The 18932-nt window shown below is 34.1% G+C and overlaps 1 protein-coding gene across 1 annotated transcript in view; it reads right to left on the bottom strand.

Moving 5' to 3' along the window:
- ASCC3 (activating signal cointegrator 1 complex subunit 3) overlaps nucleotides 1-18932 on the bottom strand; it is a 248206-nt gene that overhangs the window by 82256 nt on the left and 147018 nt on the right. Inside the window, exons 15-20 of the mRNA XM_056487382.1 lie at nucleotides 15582-15773; nucleotides 15031-15255; nucleotides 8475-8594; nucleotides 4467-4631; nucleotides 3548-3634; nucleotides 1161-1337 (exon numbers count right to left, since the gene is read on the bottom strand). Coding sequence (XP_056343357.1) covers nucleotides 1161-1337; nucleotides 3548-3634; nucleotides 4467-4631; nucleotides 8475-8594; nucleotides 15031-15255; nucleotides 15582-15773 — 966 coding nt within the window. The remainder of the gene's footprint in view (nucleotides 1-1160; nucleotides 1338-3547; nucleotides 3635-4466; nucleotides 4632-8474; nucleotides 8595-15030; nucleotides 15256-15581; nucleotides 15774-18932) is intronic.

Genomic DNA, 18932 nt, shown 5'->3' on the forward strand with positions numbered 1-18932 from the left:
TCTTCTTACTTAGAAAGTATGAATAATTTTATTAATAGTCACTATCAAAGTTTAAAAAAAAATAAAAATCACACTTTGTAGCACTGGTACAGTTTATGAACATCTCAGAAGACCATGTTGCTTCACTAAACATGCTATAAATGAGACAGACAAATAAAAGCAATTGCCTTGAAAGCAAAGATTAAAGGGATCATACTGAAAATTATTTTGCTGTGCAACTACCACAATTTTTTTGATGTGCACAATCAATTCAGCATTTCTCATTTATATCCATACATGCTACAAAATACAAACATTTCTGAAGAAGGTTATGCTACTATGAAAATGTTGCTGAAGATTATGTATAATTTTAAATATTTAAATATAATCTTTAGTACAAACTAAATGCAACTTCTAGATTTATTCTTTCCACAGCAGTTTTGTGAGAATGAGACAAAAATAATTCCATGCCATATCTTCTCTGACTGCTAACAACAAAACAAAAGAAGAGTGTGAGAGAGATGGGCTAAAAGGTACAACTTTTTTTGGGTCACAGTTGCCTAAATAGATCTGTGTCAGGTACATGCCTGTGTGGTAACTAAACATGCTGTGCTACAATCAACCCTTTAGGTGTCCAATGAAGCCAACAAACAAATACACAGACTGGTATGTGAATCTGCACATTTTTTCTAGATTACATCTAGTAACAGAATTACAATAGCACATCTTTCGTGAGTAAACCAAGTTATGTGAATCAAACACAAATTATATTTTGCAGAATGAAGTATAAAAACACACAAAGAATAAAAATAGATTACAGCAGTTCTTCACATTTAGAAGAAAACCTTGAAATTTAGAGAATATAATTTCTGTGCAATCACAGTTAGAGCAACTAAATATAATAAGACTACATGGGTACTAAAAACAGAAAAGGACATTCATAACTAACAAAGACTGCCATAGTCTCCCAAGGTAACCTTTGGCAAAACTTTTCTACTCAAGTATTACAGCTCACATGCTATAATATGCATGCACAAACACAAATCTCTGATTTTCAAATAAACTTGCACAAAAATTTACAAAAAAGATGCAGATCAGAGTCTACTTGTATAATTGTAAATATTTGGGGGAATTAAAATAACAGAAGACAGCAACAAGTATGTAGAAAATACTATTTTTACCTGTGCAACATATGCAGAATCTGAAATAAGGGAGAAGCTGTCCATCTCCCCTCTGCTAATGTATGTTTGAAGGAGGATATTAATTTTTCCATAATTGTTTTCCACACCTCCTGGAGCAGGAAGTTCACAGAAATCATTTAGTAAGGTATCCAGCTCTTCTATTTCTTCTTCTCTTACCTAAAACACAATTAGGCATTATGAAGAGGCTGAAGCAATTTGATAAAAATTTTTACACTGAAATCAAATTTTCCTTATAACACAGTAATATTACTTTTAAATAGAGTCTCTAGTTTTAAGGAGAAAAAAAAGAAGAAAACACCAGTAAACCCATATCTTCCACAATGTAGCTAATAGACCATAATTGAAACTATCTTAATAGAGACACAATTACATTTTGTTATTCATCACCATCTATTAAGGTTGCCATTGACATACAAAAATTTGATATGCCACAAAAATTGAATCCTGTGACCTTGCCATCCTTCATCTGATGAGATTTTATTTTTTATTTGACCAGAGTAAAACTTCTGTCCATCTGGATTAGGGCAATCTTGAATTAACATTTAATGTACTCATTATAGTTACACAGTTTGCATGTGGAATAATACATTTTAAAACACAAAACTGTGAAGTACTATGATTCATCATATTAAAATTTTCACTGTTAATAAGATTAAGTCTTAATATGAGTAAAGAAATATTAATATCTACAGTTTGAATAATGCATAACATTTCACATTCTAACTGATGACCCTTACATGGCAGAACTAGCATAAATCTACATATTCTTTGACTTACTGATAGTCTGTTAGTGTAAAACTTATTTAAAGAGGGTAAATGTTTGGTCCCTGCAGGGAACCATCTGAAAGTAATTTTCATTTGGACCTGACTACCTGACATACAAAAGACCCTAAGACAATTGGGTTAAAATCCCCAACTTTCTAGTCACTAGTCCCACAGGAAAGAAACACATGAAGTACAGAACCATCACAGATTACTCAGTTTTCAGGGGAATACTATGCTTTGCTTACAACAGCATTTTTGATAATTTTTTTCTGCTCTTGCACAGCACAGTACAGGTCTAATCCAGATCTGTATTTCAGCTAATGGTGAGTTACATATTTCAAAATTCAGAATTTTTAAAGGCTTTATGGAAACATGATTTATTTGTCAAAAGTCACAATTTCTATCACATAGAGGGGCAAATCCTGAGTTATTCTTGTAAAAACCAGATATTTTTAACATTCAGAACTGTACAGCAAATTAATCACAAAAATCTGGAAATGACAGTGCACTGATACCATAACACATAAATCTGAGAAAGTAAACTAGAAAAACTGTGCTTTAGTCAAGAAGCATCACTACTAACTTTATTAAAAATACAGAAACATATCACATCATATTTTCCATATGCTTTCCTTTTAAATATTAAATTACGCTAAATTTAGACCTAGTCAAGCAATATCACTATCGTAAAAAAAACCTTCTAGCTTGGAAAATGTTCCATGTATGACTGTGAAACCTCGCTGCTTATTATCTTCTATAATAGAAGAGATTACAGCAAAATAGAATTTCTCCATTAGATAAAGAGATGGTAATACCCAGACAATGTGTGCAAATATGTAAATATGTAGATGGTGAGGGATTCACACTGCCAGCTCGCAGAGCCAGGTGAATGAGAGCCAGCTCTGATCTGCAAGTTGTATAATTGTAGTAAAATGGCAATGAGCCCAAGCTAACAAACCCTGTGGAGCCTGGCTCGTACCTCTGTGAGACGGAAGCATGGGCAAACAAGCTCATGCCAGCTTGGAATGCATTGCCTCGTGTCCGACCCACACGGGAGGCAAAAAGGGAGGTTGGAATTGAACCGAGTGCAATAGCTCAGTAATCTTCTAGCCTGCATAAAATCTGTTATGACAACTTTCTAGATTTCTGATTTGAATTTATGAGAATTTATCATTCTGCCAATCTAATACTGTTCCCTGCAGAAAATATATCAGAGTTCACTTCAGTGAGTCCTGCCTCCTTCCTGATAGAGCAAACTGTTCAAGGAGACATCCAATAATGCTTTAAACTTCAAACAGAAAAACTATCTCATCCCTAGGTACACTATTCAAAAGGACACTTAGCTTCACCTGTTAATAATTGAAGAGCTGAAAAGTTCTTAAAAGCATTTAAAAGAATTACTCAAAGATCCATAACTAGTTACTAAATGTGCACTATCATTCAAGCTGAACGATGTATAAATTTGAGCGACAGCATATTATGTTTACTTAGAAAACATTTTATAATGGTGCTTAGCATTTAACAAAACTTGTATCTGTAAACAAAATTTATGGAGCAAGTACTACAGAAGTGCCTAGTTTCAAGACTTTCTTTAACATTACCTTTATCTGTTCAAACTCTTCAGCTTTTGATACTATAGCAAGAATATCGCCTTCGGTTTTATGAGCATCAAACAATTCATTGAAAGTCTATTAAAAATAAAAAAAATTGATATGTCACTGAAAAAAAAAATACACATATAGCAGAAAACAAAAAAACCTTAGCCAAGAGTTTAAAAGGCACACAAGGCTAAAATGCAAGTAATAGAAGACCAGGGTGATGCAATTTAATTCCATAATGACTTTTCAGCAGTTTCAGGAAAACAGCCCCCCCCAGTGCTTTGGCCCCAAAATCAAGAGACATGCAATGTGGCCACTTAAAAAAGTCTAGGATATATCTGGCTGAATAAATATGTGAGACTAATTATGCACAGTGACAGTAAACAGTTAAAAATGATTAATGCTGTGTCTTCAGTTTTTATTCAAGAAAAGCACTTATTCACTAAAAAAGTAAATGTTTTAAGATGAATCTGTACATCAAATCAAGTTTATAATACTACAAAATTTTGTACATGTTTACAACACAATCTGATTACAGTGCCAAAAGTTCTTCAAGGCTTTCAATGTGATAGGACTTTCTCCCAGAGAAGGTCATCTGTTATCAGACAGTAACCTACAATGTGCTATCATGTACTAAAGGTTGCATACACCATGAATATCCAAATGTTTTTTATATTTCTCCTAATAGAAGTAAAAAACACTATAGAAATTCCAAATCTCACTTCACACTGTCTAATTTTTCAGTATGGCTTGATATTTACTTTCTTTCTTTTTCCAATTTCCTCTCCCCCCATTTCTGTAAATACGATTTGAAAATACAGTGAACAAATCAGCTACATATTCTGTAATATCTTACAACAATTTTAGACATATGGTAAAAAAGAAGGAAAAGACCCTCCAGAAATAGGATGTCATCTTTTACCTCTATAGTGTTGTATTTAATATAGTAGTGGCTGGCAGTTCTGCCTAAATCTGTTGAAGAAAAAAAGCCAGTCCGTTCTTCAAAGCGAATCATGCGGGCTTTGTCCAGTTTTCTGCCAACTTCAATAACCAATTGTTCTCTGTGCTTTTCTAGAACTGGATCCATCTAGATATGAAACACACACATTTATTTGCAAAAGAGAAGTGTTAAATAAATAATTTTCTTGAGATAACCCATTCACACAAAGTAAAAAATCTGATAAAAGGAAGGTACAGTTATTAAGTCATGATTTTCTTGAGATCTCACTAATAACAGTTACATTGACATTACTGACCAAAACCTGTATGTACAGGACAAAATAGTCCTGTTTATGGTATCATTTATAGTCCTCATTATAGTATCATTTCACAAAAACATGTCATCTTATGCCACCTTCTGTTTGTGAAAATGGCTGAAGATATACCTTCCTCTGCAGCTGATATGAGGATGGCTTTAATTGCATTGATAATATATTAAGCTTCAAATTGCATGGCTTAAATGTATCCTAGCAAAAAAAAACTTTAACATCCCCAAAAGCCTTTGGTATGTTAATTGGGATATTCTAATTACTGAGTTACAGATGTACAATAACATTCATGTTAAAAGCACACCAAGGAGCTTCCTGTGCCCAGCACCACTTCTATTCATATCAAAGTTCAGGAACTAATAATGCACATTATCTCATTAGTACATAAAAGGCTGGGCAAAAATCCCATCTGAGTAGGACTGGTGTATAATTGTGTTTCCACATCAGGCACCTGGGATACCCACACTGACAGGGATGAGTGAAAAGGGATTCATAGCTATGTTAACCTTCTGGTATATGTGCACCTGAGATATGGCTGTAATTAGACAAGCAATAGTTGAAAAGACTAAAAGACAGTTCTAGTCTACAGGCAGTATTCTTATTTCAGGGCTCGTGTATAGTTCAGATTTCCTACAGAATAAGTCATACCAGCCCTCTTGGTAAATCTGAAACACAGATACATGACCAAGACAGCAAGAAGGAGCAGGCTTTAAGAACTGTTATGCCTTGGTTTGCTCTGGTTTTCCCTGGGCCAGGATTCAGTTTCACCTTTGTGCAGTACACCTCACTGAAGCTGCAGACAAACAAAGTCATCTCCAAAAAGCAGCTGCAAGACTAGTTCTTAATATTCCATGTTTTCCAGTTACCCTGAAGCTGTTTCTCCTTAGTTATGGCTTGCCTTAGTTTCAAGTCAAAAGCTAAGATGGCAAAGGTCTAGACTTCTTTTCTCAATAATAAGTCATGGATTGAGGTCAAATTTCAGAGCAGAGTTGGTGAAAAAAAGTGATCTAGATGCCAGATGTTCAACATTTCTTAAAACTATTGTGGGGGAAAAAATTTTAAAAATATCAAAATTACTCCCTACTTCTTTGTCAGTCCAAAGTATCTGCCAATCATTTGGCTTACATAAAAGCTAAAGCTAGAACAGCACACCAACATTTTTTACAAAGTTTTAACTTTAAAGGAAAGGTCACCAACTTGAAAAAGCTGTGAAACAATATTTGAATTTAGAGAATCCATGGTTAGCACCCTTTTTGTTGAACTTGCATAATTAGAAATCCTCAGAATAAAGGATGCAGCCTAGAACAGCTTTAAGCCATTCTCTTTAAAATGAGCCTTGGCATGTCCACAGTAAGAAACTGAGCAGGTCTGGAGTATGCATATGGAAATTTAAGAATGCATGATAGAGTACATTACTATTCATGATACAGTACATTATTATCCATGCTGTTTTCTCTAACTTACTGAGAGAGATGTTGGGCACAAGCTCCTTTAATTTCTATATCTAAACATAATTTTTATGGTGATAAAAAAACTCTGCATAACAGTGGGAACACCTAAGAGTGGATCCAAAAAGAGGAGAAAATAGACTGAGGAGTTTATTTAATCCAGGCACCCTCTCACTGGAACTCCAGAAGTATGAGAAAATGCCTGTGATTCATACTACAGGCTTCACTAATACAACATTTGCATTTGCTCCACATTTTCCTTCCACTCTTTGTTATCTCTTGCTCATCATTAATTTTGGCCATTTTCATAAACCAATAAGAGGCATTACTGGCATTTCTGGCAAATAATCCAGAAAAATGCAGTGGACCTGCATTTGCCCCTGCAGACTTTCTGAGTGCAGCACAGAAAGATCCTGGAGACAACATGTAGGGTACCAAAGATGTGAGTCCAATTGTGTGGGTGCCCTAAAGTAATTACTGGATGTGGTGAGCACCAGTGGAAAGGGAATGGGGAATGAGTTTGCCTGATCTCAGGCTCATCTAAAGGCTAGGAAGTGTGATCCATGAGGGATACAGGGATTCTGAATGGACAACACTGACTGTCAGTAAAAACAGAGATAGAAATTGTCAAACTGCAACATTACTAAAATATACTAAGACACCAATTATGAAAACTGGATACCTATACCCAGAATGGTCTGACCAATACTTTGGTTATACTTGCACCTGGCACTATAGCATCCATATACTCTCTATCACACATAAGCTTTGATGTTTAAAACTGGTTTATCTAGAAAACAAGGGGATTTGCATTGGTTTTGCTCCTGCAATGGGTAACACTTCACAGTGATATAATTTGTTGCTGCCTTAACTCAAAAATATGAATGTCTAGTATCAGCATATCAAATCAAAAAGAGCAGAAAGAAGGTTAGTGGAAGAATATAACAAGCACTGGCAAGCCTCACTTTCTCAGCAGCTAAATAGAAACACTAGAGCAGAGGGAAAGGGAGAAACTCTTGTTCATGATTTTTAAAATTTATAAAAAATATTTCTGTTAGTGTTTTATTGCTTTTTCACCACTTATTATCACCATGGTTAAATTTCTTTTAGTCTAGAATTTGATAGTGAAACAAAAAGTGAATTTATATTAATGGGACAGCAACATTCTTTTCACTAGCAAATCAGTTTTTGGTTCTCATTTATCTATTACTTTGTGGTCTGTGTTATATACTCTTATATTAATATATGCTAATGTACTATACAGCTTTTTATAGAAAAGAAATTTGAGATGAGCAGAGGTCTAAAAGTGTCTGCAGAAGCTTCCTTAAGCAATAGAACACCTATTTCTTCTGCAGTTTCCACTATGACAGACAAAAAATATTAAAAAACTGTCTGCTGACATATACCTCTTCATGTCACCATGACCTAACAAACTGCTGCTCACAATGTCAAAATAAATGACCAAGTCACAAAACAGATTATTGACATGAAATAAACTGCAGTTACCATACAGTTGTGAGTCTGACCTGCATTAGGATCAATTAACCGTGTCTATGCTAACATTAAATGCTTATAAACAGCTGTACAAAGAAAAAGGTAATAATATTTAGATAATCTGTAAGCTATTAATCTTCCTAAAAATTACAGATAATGGAAAAACTTGGAAAAACCCCCCTATGTAAATGTGCTCTGATTCATATCACTTGAATGCTTGTAAATAAACAAAAAATTCCAAACAAACTAATAAAAAAATTATAATTAATAAATCATATGAAAGAAAATATAATCCAATTAAAAATGTTATTTTATAGTTGACAAAATATGATGCCATAAAAAATTCTGAAATAAAAGCTGACAGGGGTGAAGAGGAATCAAACAACTTAAAAATGCTTTCTTTTATAATTTCTATCTAGTCTACAAAACTGAAACACTGGAAACAGCCTAGGTTAAAGTAACTGTGTGATAAGAATGAATGAATGGTGTCCTTTGGAGCATAACTTGACCAGTTAAAATGTATTTTTATGTGAACAGAAGGGGCCTCATAATTCAGTGTTAAAAACACTCTGCTACACAAAATATCTTCCTTTTTCTAAGCACTTTAAAAGAATTGCTGATGTCAGGTTAAGTAGAAATAGCAAATATTTATCCTCACATCAGGGAGGGATTAGAGACTCAAAACAGGTTACAGATTTTTTTTTAAAATGCATTTTATACCTGATAAGCTTTGTGACTGATGCCATATACTAATGGATTTGCTCTCATCCGTACATAAAGATAAGTGTAACTTATCCACTTTACTGCTTCTTCCACATTAGTAACCGTGCCAAGAGCAATCTGGAAATACGAGAAGAGACAAAATTAAGAATATATGTTACAGCTGTACATAAGTACTTGGCTGAGAACACATGGAATTCAGAGTATTAGCATGAGATTAAAGAAAGTGTCGGGATATTTCCAACTTGAATAATTTTGAAATAATCCAAAAACAATAACTTATGCATCTTTACCTTGTGAACATTTAATAACATGGGTTGCTTTGACACAATACTATAGATATGATGACCATAAATGATCTTTCCTACACCACTTATAATTTTTAAAATTAAAAGACAAACCAAAATAATTCTTTAGTGGATATGACCAAGGTAATTTAAAGAAGAGTACTTGAAAAGAAAAGGATCTATATTTAAAAGGTTAATTTCATCATGCCAAAGCACTATCAGGTCCTAAACAAATTGAGACCAAGAATCTTTAGGTTTTTTCTTCCTCATACTTAGCAATCTCTTTATACATAGTTTTGTAAATAGTTTTCTCCTTTTGTAGGTGAAAGTCAAACATACAGGTACCCACTACATTTTTGTTATATCAAAATATAAGAAAATTAAACAGGTAATATTCACATATACATACAAAAACATATTTATTTACATTTCAAGGCTAAATCAGGCATACCAAACCATTTTTATACTAAATGAATTTTTTATTTTGAAAATTCAATACTTTTATTACCAAGTTGTTGGCCCCACACATATTTTTACTTGATAACTTCAGCTTTATTTCGTAATGGTTACATTCACGAGAAGTATTTTACCACTTAATTTCAGTTAACCTGATTTTACCAGAAGAATTTCATGTTTCCTGCATGTCCCATGAACAAACCTTTTTTAGTTGTTGCTGATTGTTAAAGCAAAAAAAAAGTCCCTCTTACCAAAGTTTTGTGATCCATTACTCCATTTTTAAAGCTGTTTTTGTTTTATTGGTGTTTGGAATTCATATAAATCTTTCACGTGACTTGGCAGAAAAAAAAATTTAAAAAAGCCTACAGTACTGAGCACATATGCATGTTCAGACTGAAGCACCTAGATCTTAATAACAATACAGACATTTTCCAAATATCTGGTAAAAAAATAACAATGAAAGCCATATCTGCCTTAAGTAAACCTAAATCCAGCAAAACCTTATTAATATCAATGTCTAATACCATGGAGTAACCCTAGGCTTTGCTTAACACATTTTTCAAGGGGTATTTTGTTCTTCAAAAGCATAAGGAGGTTGGGGGAAGTCCCACTGTATTGCTTTTCGAAACATATAGCTACATAATGCACTGAAGGAGCTACAAAAGCATTCAGTTCTTCACAGACTACTACAGGGAGAACATGGAATAGAGCCCACAGGTTACTATTACTTGATTTGCACACAGGTTATTTGGAGCATTTGCACCTTTGCATTACTCAAATATCTTTCAGTGCACAACTTGAAATGGCTTAACAACATAGAAGCATTTTCAACAACCACTTTAACAATCACAAAAACATAATATTCTTCTTACTCAGCACCACAAAGTCTGACAAAACCAAAACGAAATGCCTTTCACTTTTTCTTTGCCCCATTTGTTCAAACATCTGATTCTATTCTATTCTATTCTATTCTATTCTATTCTATTCTATTCTATTCTATTCTATTCTATTCTATTCTATTCTATTCTATTCTATTCTATTCTATTCTATTCTATTCCATTCTATTCCATTCCATTCCATCCCATCCCATCCCATCCCATCCCATCCCATCCCATCCCATCCCATCCCATCCCATCCCATCCCATCCCATCCCATTCCATTCCATTCCATTCCATTCCATTCCATTCCATTCCATTCCATTCCATTCCATTGCTAAAAGCAAAACTGAAGGAAAAAAGCAATTGTGAAATACACTTGGGCTTGAGATACAGTACTGAAATATAATACTGCACTTTCCTTCTTCCTCCTATTTCAGTGCAGTCAAAAAAACCAGAGAAATTTCTAAATATTTGCTGCCATCTAGTGTTCAAGTACAGTTATCGTGGACTGAAAATTCATCCTACATTAGAACGGTATGAATGATCCAAGTTTCCAGCATTTCCTCGACCGTGTGTTAGGCATTTAGTTACAGATGGAATAATTGATGAGTAGAAATATTTACAATCTTGACATTGTATTGTCCAGTTGCACCAGTTGTCATAAAACAGTTTCGATTTTTCAGAGTTCAAAGGTAAACAATGGGGTTTAATCACCCACATAATGCAATTTTGAGTACTATATTTATTCAACTCACTGTGTAATTTTAAATTACAGAAATAATCAGCATCACCCAATTTTCACTAATTTTGCAGTGACTGACATTGCCATCATTGTGCATGGTGCTTAGCAGCATTTATTGCTATTTATTTTCTTTTCGACCCCTCCTTTTTTTTTTTACAAATGCTATACCACAAACCTTATGAAGGTGACATTTCAGAGGAGGTGGTTTTGATTTTCAAAAAAGTGTAAACAGATATAAGTAGCATGGCTTTTGGGGAGCAGTTTGTGCAAAATGACTTTTTTTCCTCTCGATTATTTCTGTCGATTAGAAAATTGTATAAAAATGTTACCTATAATACATACTAAACTTATTTTATAGTATATACCTTATGTTTTTACATGTATGTGCCTTTTTCAGAAATATAATGTCTGTTATTATATATGCTGTATCATTGAATCAGATTACACAAAGAAAAATCTCCATATATGAATCAAGTATTTATTGTTAGGCTAAGAGATCAAAGAACCTTTCTTACAACCTAATTTTCTGTTTCTTTTGGAAACCAGTGGATTTTAAATTACTATTTCAGCACCATAAGACTATAGTCTTCTTCCTGTGAAACTTTTGAAATAACTATGCTATTAGAATTGTCCCAAGCCAGACAGAATCTCCTGTGCTTTGCCTCACACTTAGATTAGCCATTCAGTCATCCACCTCCTGAGTGATTTTTTTTTTAGGAAGGACTCTGAAGGAATTTTTCATCTCTTCTGAGAACCCTTTCTTTCAAGGCAAAAGATTAAGAGGTTTGTCCAGACTAAAAAAGTCACCATGTTCTACATTCCTGTCTTCAGAGGAAAATCGAGAGCACATGCAAGTTAAGGCACACACCCTGGGGAAGGTATACCCACTGTCCAGCACTGCAAATCATTTCCTAAGCTCTCTGGGGAAAGGAGTCATCCCAGCAACAAGCTGGAGTCCAGCTGTGGTTGTCAGGGAGGGCTCCATCAGGTGGAAACCATTAGGGAAGGAATGGTGACCTGCATTGTATGAGCTATTGATGATAGTTCCCAGATAAGTTAAAGTTTATGGTCTAATTAAACCACATCCCCTGCATCTTATCTTTCTTCCTGTATTTCCAGAAAAGACAGCCGTAGGTATTTTCTGTTTGCCAGCTGGTCAACTACCCCAGGACTTGCTCCTCTCAACAAAGTACCTTAACCAGCTGTTGGTTTTATTTCTTTTTGCATTCTATTATGCCCACTGGCAAAATTTCATCAAAAAAAGAAGAGCATCTCCATGCCTCCATTGATCATCACTTATCATTTACTATTCTGCTAAATTTTTTGAGAAAAAAAAAAAAAACAGGAAACCAAACCAAAACTCAGATCTGCAGGAGAGAATTCACAGACTGACATGCTGATATACACATTTAAGTCTTAATTTTGGTGTCAACTCAATGAAGTTGGATATATTTCAGGTTTTCAGAGTCTGTAGTTCTCCTAAGAACAAAAGCACTGAAGCACCAAGATCAGCTGTCTCTGAGGTTAGGTAATACCAAGTGCTGAAGGGCAAAATGTGGCAATGAGGAAGAAGCATCATAAATGTCTTCCAAATTCTTTTAACTATTGCATCTCAAGGTCTTTAGTTAAAGATATTGACTTTGCACTTGGTATCCCTAAATGGATTTTGATTCCATTTTTGGACAGTTTTTAAAGTACTTTTCTGTTTAGAAACAGCTCCCTGTAGAGAGTTCTACTGTCTAACCACCCAGCTGACATAATTTTGTTTTCTAAACCTGCCACTGGCTCATTGCAGCCAAAACATCCTGGTTCTTGTTCCAGGAGAGTTGCAATCTTTTGCCATATTACTTCATTTATTACTTCACAACACTCTGCCATATAATCTTGATTTGCCTTTGTTCTCTCCTGAAGCATACAGAAAAATTGGTGGGCTCCTTTCACAGAAACTCATTTATTCCTTTGACCATCCTCCTGGAAAATTTTTCACTTCCAGAAAATTAATTTTTATATGGAGATTAGAAATACTGCAATTTTTTGCACTATTGCCCAAATTTTTACTCCTGCACTACATAAGTCTAGGTAAAAATTCAAGGCCCTAGATTCCATTTATCAATTGTGTGGCTAGGATTATATGATCTATTACCCCAAATATCTGAATCATTCTTACAATCTACCTATTTCTGCCAAGAGAGCTGGTCTAGATAAAAGCAACTTCATATTCTTGTGGAAACATGAAGTCTTCCCATACTTCCAACTGCTGCCTCCATTTTATCAGCCCTTCTTTCAGCTACTGGTGTGTCCATAACAAATTAAGAATTTAAACAATTCAGCAGTGCTTCTGGCCTTAATTTTGTTTCTCTTTTGTTTCTAGATAATAAGCATTTGGATTTCCTGAATGACTCGCAATAAAAGCAGATTCTGCTCCTACAGTATGTTGTTTTATCATTCATCAGTGCATTTTTTCTGGTGCTAACAACAGGCTCTGTTATGGAGATGACAGTGGTCATCAACATACTTGTTTTGATTTCTGTAACAAATCAGCCAAAACCAATATATTTTGTATTCACACAGTGCTTTGTTCTTACCAAAGGGCAGAAGATGACTAAAATTGAATGTGCTTTTAAGACTATTTACTGGTTTGTATGATGGCATATATTTTAAAATGTGCTTTTTTTCCCCCAGAAGGTTACACACTATTGGAATAGTCATCTCCAGATAAACTTAACAATGTTTTCTATATCACCTATATCTTTCTTAGAGAATTCCACTGTAGTAAATCAAATCAGCATACACAGAAGTTTAGACTGACTCCAATTATATGGAAATTAAAAAGTTACTTTCCAAAAAACACTGACACAATAGCTCCTTATCAGTGCTCATAGTATTGGTTACCTGAAATCTGGCAGGTACTAATTTTTCCTGCATGTTTTGACAGCAGGATAAGTAATATCACATATGCTGTTTTCATGCCCTTGCTATGCTATTGTGATAGCACAGTGATTAAATTCTGACTGCATCTTCAGCTCCTGTAAATGTCACTTTATGGAATCTGGGCTGATTTTAAAGCCATGAGTACACTGTTCTTTCCAGATTATTACCATACACAAAATCAGAAAAAAATACGAACTTTTTAATATTGGAAAAAAAGCAGCAAACGCCTCTGCTGTGAAGTAAACCCTTGTTTCATTGTCTACTTCATGTATCTCAAAAAAAACCAAAAAACCCAAAGCTCTTCTATGAAATCTGGCTGGATGTTTTCCTAGTAAAAAGGCACACAGTATCCCAAGACTCTAATTCTCACTTGACTTATTTTGGTGCTCAACAACAACAACAGATAATCCTGACCTGCACAACCAATTTTAGAATGTAAATTTTTACTGCTAATGTGTTAAGTTGCTACTGTGCAATATTAAATAACTGAATATCCATCCAGTTCCACTTAGAGAATATTCAGAGGTGTCTATCTCCAGGATCATTAAGTATTGTCAATGGGAAACAGTTGAGAGCAATGTATCTTCCCACTGCAAGTATGCCTTCCATTTATTTTCCTCTTTTTTTTTTGGGTGATAGAAAAAGAGATGGCTAAATTGCAAAAGTGATGAAAAGCTAAAATAAACAAATATGTAAGAATTGTGTAGATAAAATAACAAGCACCTTTAAAAGACAATTCTTAACAGACCAAATCTCACATCTTTCAAAATGATAAGGATTTTTATGTCACTGGACATTTCAGTTTAGCTAAACTGGTTGACTTCAACTGGAAAAATGTCTAGTGCCTTTACAAAAAACGTTAAAGCCAAGTCTATTATTCTTCCTACACTGCAGTCAAAAACTTGAATTTGGTTACATATAGAAAGATAGGCTTTAATTTTTTTGTGGATTTTACTTTTCAGTTAGGCAGAACATGTACTAAATTCTACAAAACTGCTTCTGATTAAAAGGTAAATGCTGTTGCTACAGTTTTATCTTAATGGTATTTTGACCCTCTATCCTACTTTGAATACCTACTATCTTTTGTAAAAGACCCCCATTTTCATATATGTAGCAGTTCACTTAAACATACACACCTACACACTAACAGTTATAAAATATGTATAATAAAATTTTATTAAGTGTGACAACACTGCATTTTTGTTTCAAATAATATCAATCCTTTAAAGTTTGCTAATTTCTCTAAACAAATCAAAGGTTACCTCTGCGTTTAAGTTGTCTGCAAGGCTTTCAAGAAACTGGCTTTCAATTGGGTTCTGCTGTGTAAGAAGAGTCAGGTAATGACTGAGTTTATCATGGGTTGTAATAATGATGCCTTCTCCGAATTTGTCAAACTGAGGCCGTCCAGCTCGACCAAATATCTGCATGACATCTAAAATTCCAAGGTCAACAAAGGAGCCTCTTTTTGCAGCATATATTTGTGTTCCCTGGTTGAGGAAAAGTTAATAAAAATTAACATAAATACACATGAATATAATCCTGATGAGCTGAATACTGAAATTAGGCAAATATAGCATGATTTCAGAAGTGTACTTTAACTAATCCTTTCATAATCTTTGATATATTTAAATCTTTACTATACAAACTAGACTCCCACTGGAGAGAATCAGTTTAATGAGATATAAATAACATTTCAAGTCAATCACATATTTCCCCTCCAGGCCCAAAACTCACAAGAGATCTGCCTATCTATACTTCTTCACAGGTTTCTTTTAAGACAAGATAACCCCTTGCAGAGTAGGGAAGCTCTTACCTTAATAACAACAGCATGAGCAGGTAGATTGACACCCCAAGCGAGTGTAGCTGTACAAACCAGGACTTTGATATGTCCGTTAGAAAACAAGTTCTCAACCAAACTTCTGTCTTGCCGCAGCATTCCCGCATGGTGAATACTAAATCCATCCGGAAACAGCTCACGCAGCTGCTTATTTCTGGATCTCTGCACCTACAATGGACAAGAATAACAATTAAATTCACTTCTAATTACAGCACAAGAAGTATTGCATTAAAAAATACCAGGAAAAATTTTGAATATTATTACGAGCCATAAGAAAAATTATTTCTATTAAGATTGGCCAGTTTAAGATGACTTTCTATAAATTAATATTTCTATATTTGTTTTCCAAAGAATACATTTTATTGTATAAAAGACTGTGAGAAGTTTAATCTTTGTACAGAAGTAAAGTTTCATTTAAATGGAGATTCAATTTAACCAACAGTGAGTACATGGAAACTGAGAACTCACTTATCATTTTTCCTGAAAAGCAACTCTCTCAGAGTGTGCAGGCAGCTTGAACAGGCTTGAGGCATCAGGCCACACACTGTATTACCATGAAGGAGGGGACACCCTTCCCCACCACCAGTCATTGTATGGGTGCAGCACAGCCTCAATCAATAAATCCATAGTACAGAATCAAACTGCTCATCTAACCCTCATTTTTCCTTTCCCATAGGCAGGAGGCTGGGATCTCATCCAGCAAAACCTCCAGCCTCCTGCAGAGTATGAGCTATGTGAACTTTATTTCTGGGTGCTGGCTTTATCACGCTTCATCTAGACTGAACACTGACTCTAAGTTATGAAGAGCTAATATACTTCCCTAATTTGCCACAAGCACTTCTGATTTTCTGCCTGTCTCTTCCACATTCCTACCTGCTGCACTAACTGCCTTCCAAAACCAATTGCTGCTAAATATGACACCAAAAGGGTTGTGGCTATGATGATTCTAATCTTCCTCTAAACCAGATTTCTTTATCTTTGTCCACAGAGAATCTCTACTTTTCCATGAAGGTTAAGTAGCATTTGACTCTCACTGTATTTTCAGCCATGCCTGTTATAGTGAATTAATTCTAGATAAAATTACATTATTATTGTTGTTATTGTTGATGTTGTTATATCTTCACATTTACCATTTCCTGACACACAGCCATTGAAAAGTTGATTTATGGGATGCAGAATGGGTAAAGCAAAGCAAAACATGGTTCACAGTACTGGCAAACTGCCAAACATGAACAATAAATCTCTGCAAACACAGAAATAAATAGGGAGATGGGAATGCAATTATAAAAGGACGACATGAAAAGAAAAATATTGTAGGAAAAACACATTCCTCAGTTTCTCAATTATCCAGCTTCTCAATATCTGATCTTTCCCGCTTTAGCAGTAATTATTTACTATTCGTTTAAAGGAAATCAAACTCAGCTTTTAAACTCCAGATGACTTTTTGGCAAATTTAATTAACTGCTGTAGTCCTTAAAAATGAATAAATAATAAATTGATAAAGTGGCCCTGCAGTTCATGAAGCTTATTCTTCATGAGCTAACAAATATTTCATAAAGAGCACAGATGCACCAAGGTTTGCATTTATTGATTTATCAACAGAATTCACAGAAAGTTGTGGAAAATTCACTTCAGCTGCATACCTAATTGTGACACAGAAATTTGCATTGATCTTGATTATATCTGAAACTTGGTGTAAGCATTTAACTATGAAATAGCTCTTTTTTAATAAGTGATTAAACAACCATCAAAAATTCCATGTTTTTAGTAGAACTTTTTGTATTTTGTGTCACATGCCTTACTTTTATGTATTAAAGTATACAATTTTCAAAAACCACAATTATTCAATATAAAAAACATTACACACTAAATATTATAATCCTACCTAAAAAAGCAGAATCTTGCTCTCAAATCCTCACAATTTAAAAATTGCATACCTTTGTAACTTGACTACTTATGTTGTTTAATGTACTGAAAACAGGGCAATATACCATTTGGAAAGCTAAGAATAGTAGAATTGTGTACTACATATCAAGGAAAACTATGTCTTTAGGAAGTAGAATTTCATCAAGTTAGGAGAAAGGAACTTGTGCACACAGTAAAAAGAAAGAGGAAGGAGAAAGGTTTGTGACAGAAAACGTATAAAGATATGGCAATGCTAGTCTGACTATAATTCAATACTCACAAGCTTATGCTTAATCAACTCTTCAAAAAAACATAGGTACATTTACATGTATCCATCTTGTTGCATTTAGAAAGAATAAAAACCTAGATCTAAAATCTACTACACAGTCTAAAATAACATCTTAGAAATATTTAATATGTACAGGTTCATTTATTGAATCTGTGAAGTGCTAGATTTCCAGGTTATACAGCTAACAGATCAGAAATATATGAAATACTTTTTTTTTCCAAGGCAGAAGATGATGGACTTTTTAAAGTGAAAAAAATCACAGCTCACTTTTGACATAGGAAAAAAACCAAATGCTGAGGAAATAAAATTGCTAGTTATTCTGGATGATTCCATTAACTGCACAGAAATGGAATTAATTTTCCTCCTATAAATTTGTGTTCATCTAAGATTACAAAGATATAAGGCAAATTCATTCAAAAACAATTACATAATCCAATTTTATAAAGTTCACTTGAGAAAATAAAATAAAAAAACAATGCCTATATCTCAGTGATGCCTTGAAAGATTGTTCACACAATGTATCACTTAATGACAGCATACATGCTTTTAAACAAACCTTTTAAACTCTTGTGATAATGAAGTGCATGGCTATTGTATTTAATCTGGATTTTAATGATTACAGAGACAACAAAACCAAGAACTACTAAATAAAGGAAGTGAAACTACAAGAAGTTATTTTGCTTCCACCTTGTTCTATTACAGAATAAAGCTAAGAGGTTTTGCTTAAAATTTATACAAAATGTTACTAAGTGCCTCAGGTGTATGGAGAAGTTGTTATGAGGTATAGCACCGGTCTCTCCTGATTAGAATGGATTTTCTTTCCCCTCTTTTATTGCTCAAGACCTTAGCTTACATGTGTGTGTGCATCTAAAACAGCATGTGTTAAATAAATTCCCAGTTTGCTGCCACCTATATTTCTCCTTTAAATATCTTAAATTTTATGCAATTCTTGATTGAGACACATTAAAAATGTCACGATTAGACACAGAAAAATGTCTTGCTTAATTTTAATGAAAAATGATGCATACATAGCAGGAAAAAAAAAATCCAATTTTTCTACCAAAGATTTATGAAAGATAACACTCTTCCTTACTCTTGTCATGCATCTGGTATCACAAATGTATGGTTCATAT

The sequence above is a fragment of the Oenanthe melanoleuca genome, chromosome 3, assembly GCF_029582105.1.
Source record: "Oenanthe melanoleuca isolate GR-GAL-2019-014 chromosome 3, OMel1.0, whole genome shotgun sequence".
Taxonomy (NCBI): domain Eukaryota; kingdom Metazoa; phylum Chordata; class Aves; order Passeriformes; family Muscicapidae; genus Oenanthe; species Oenanthe melanoleuca.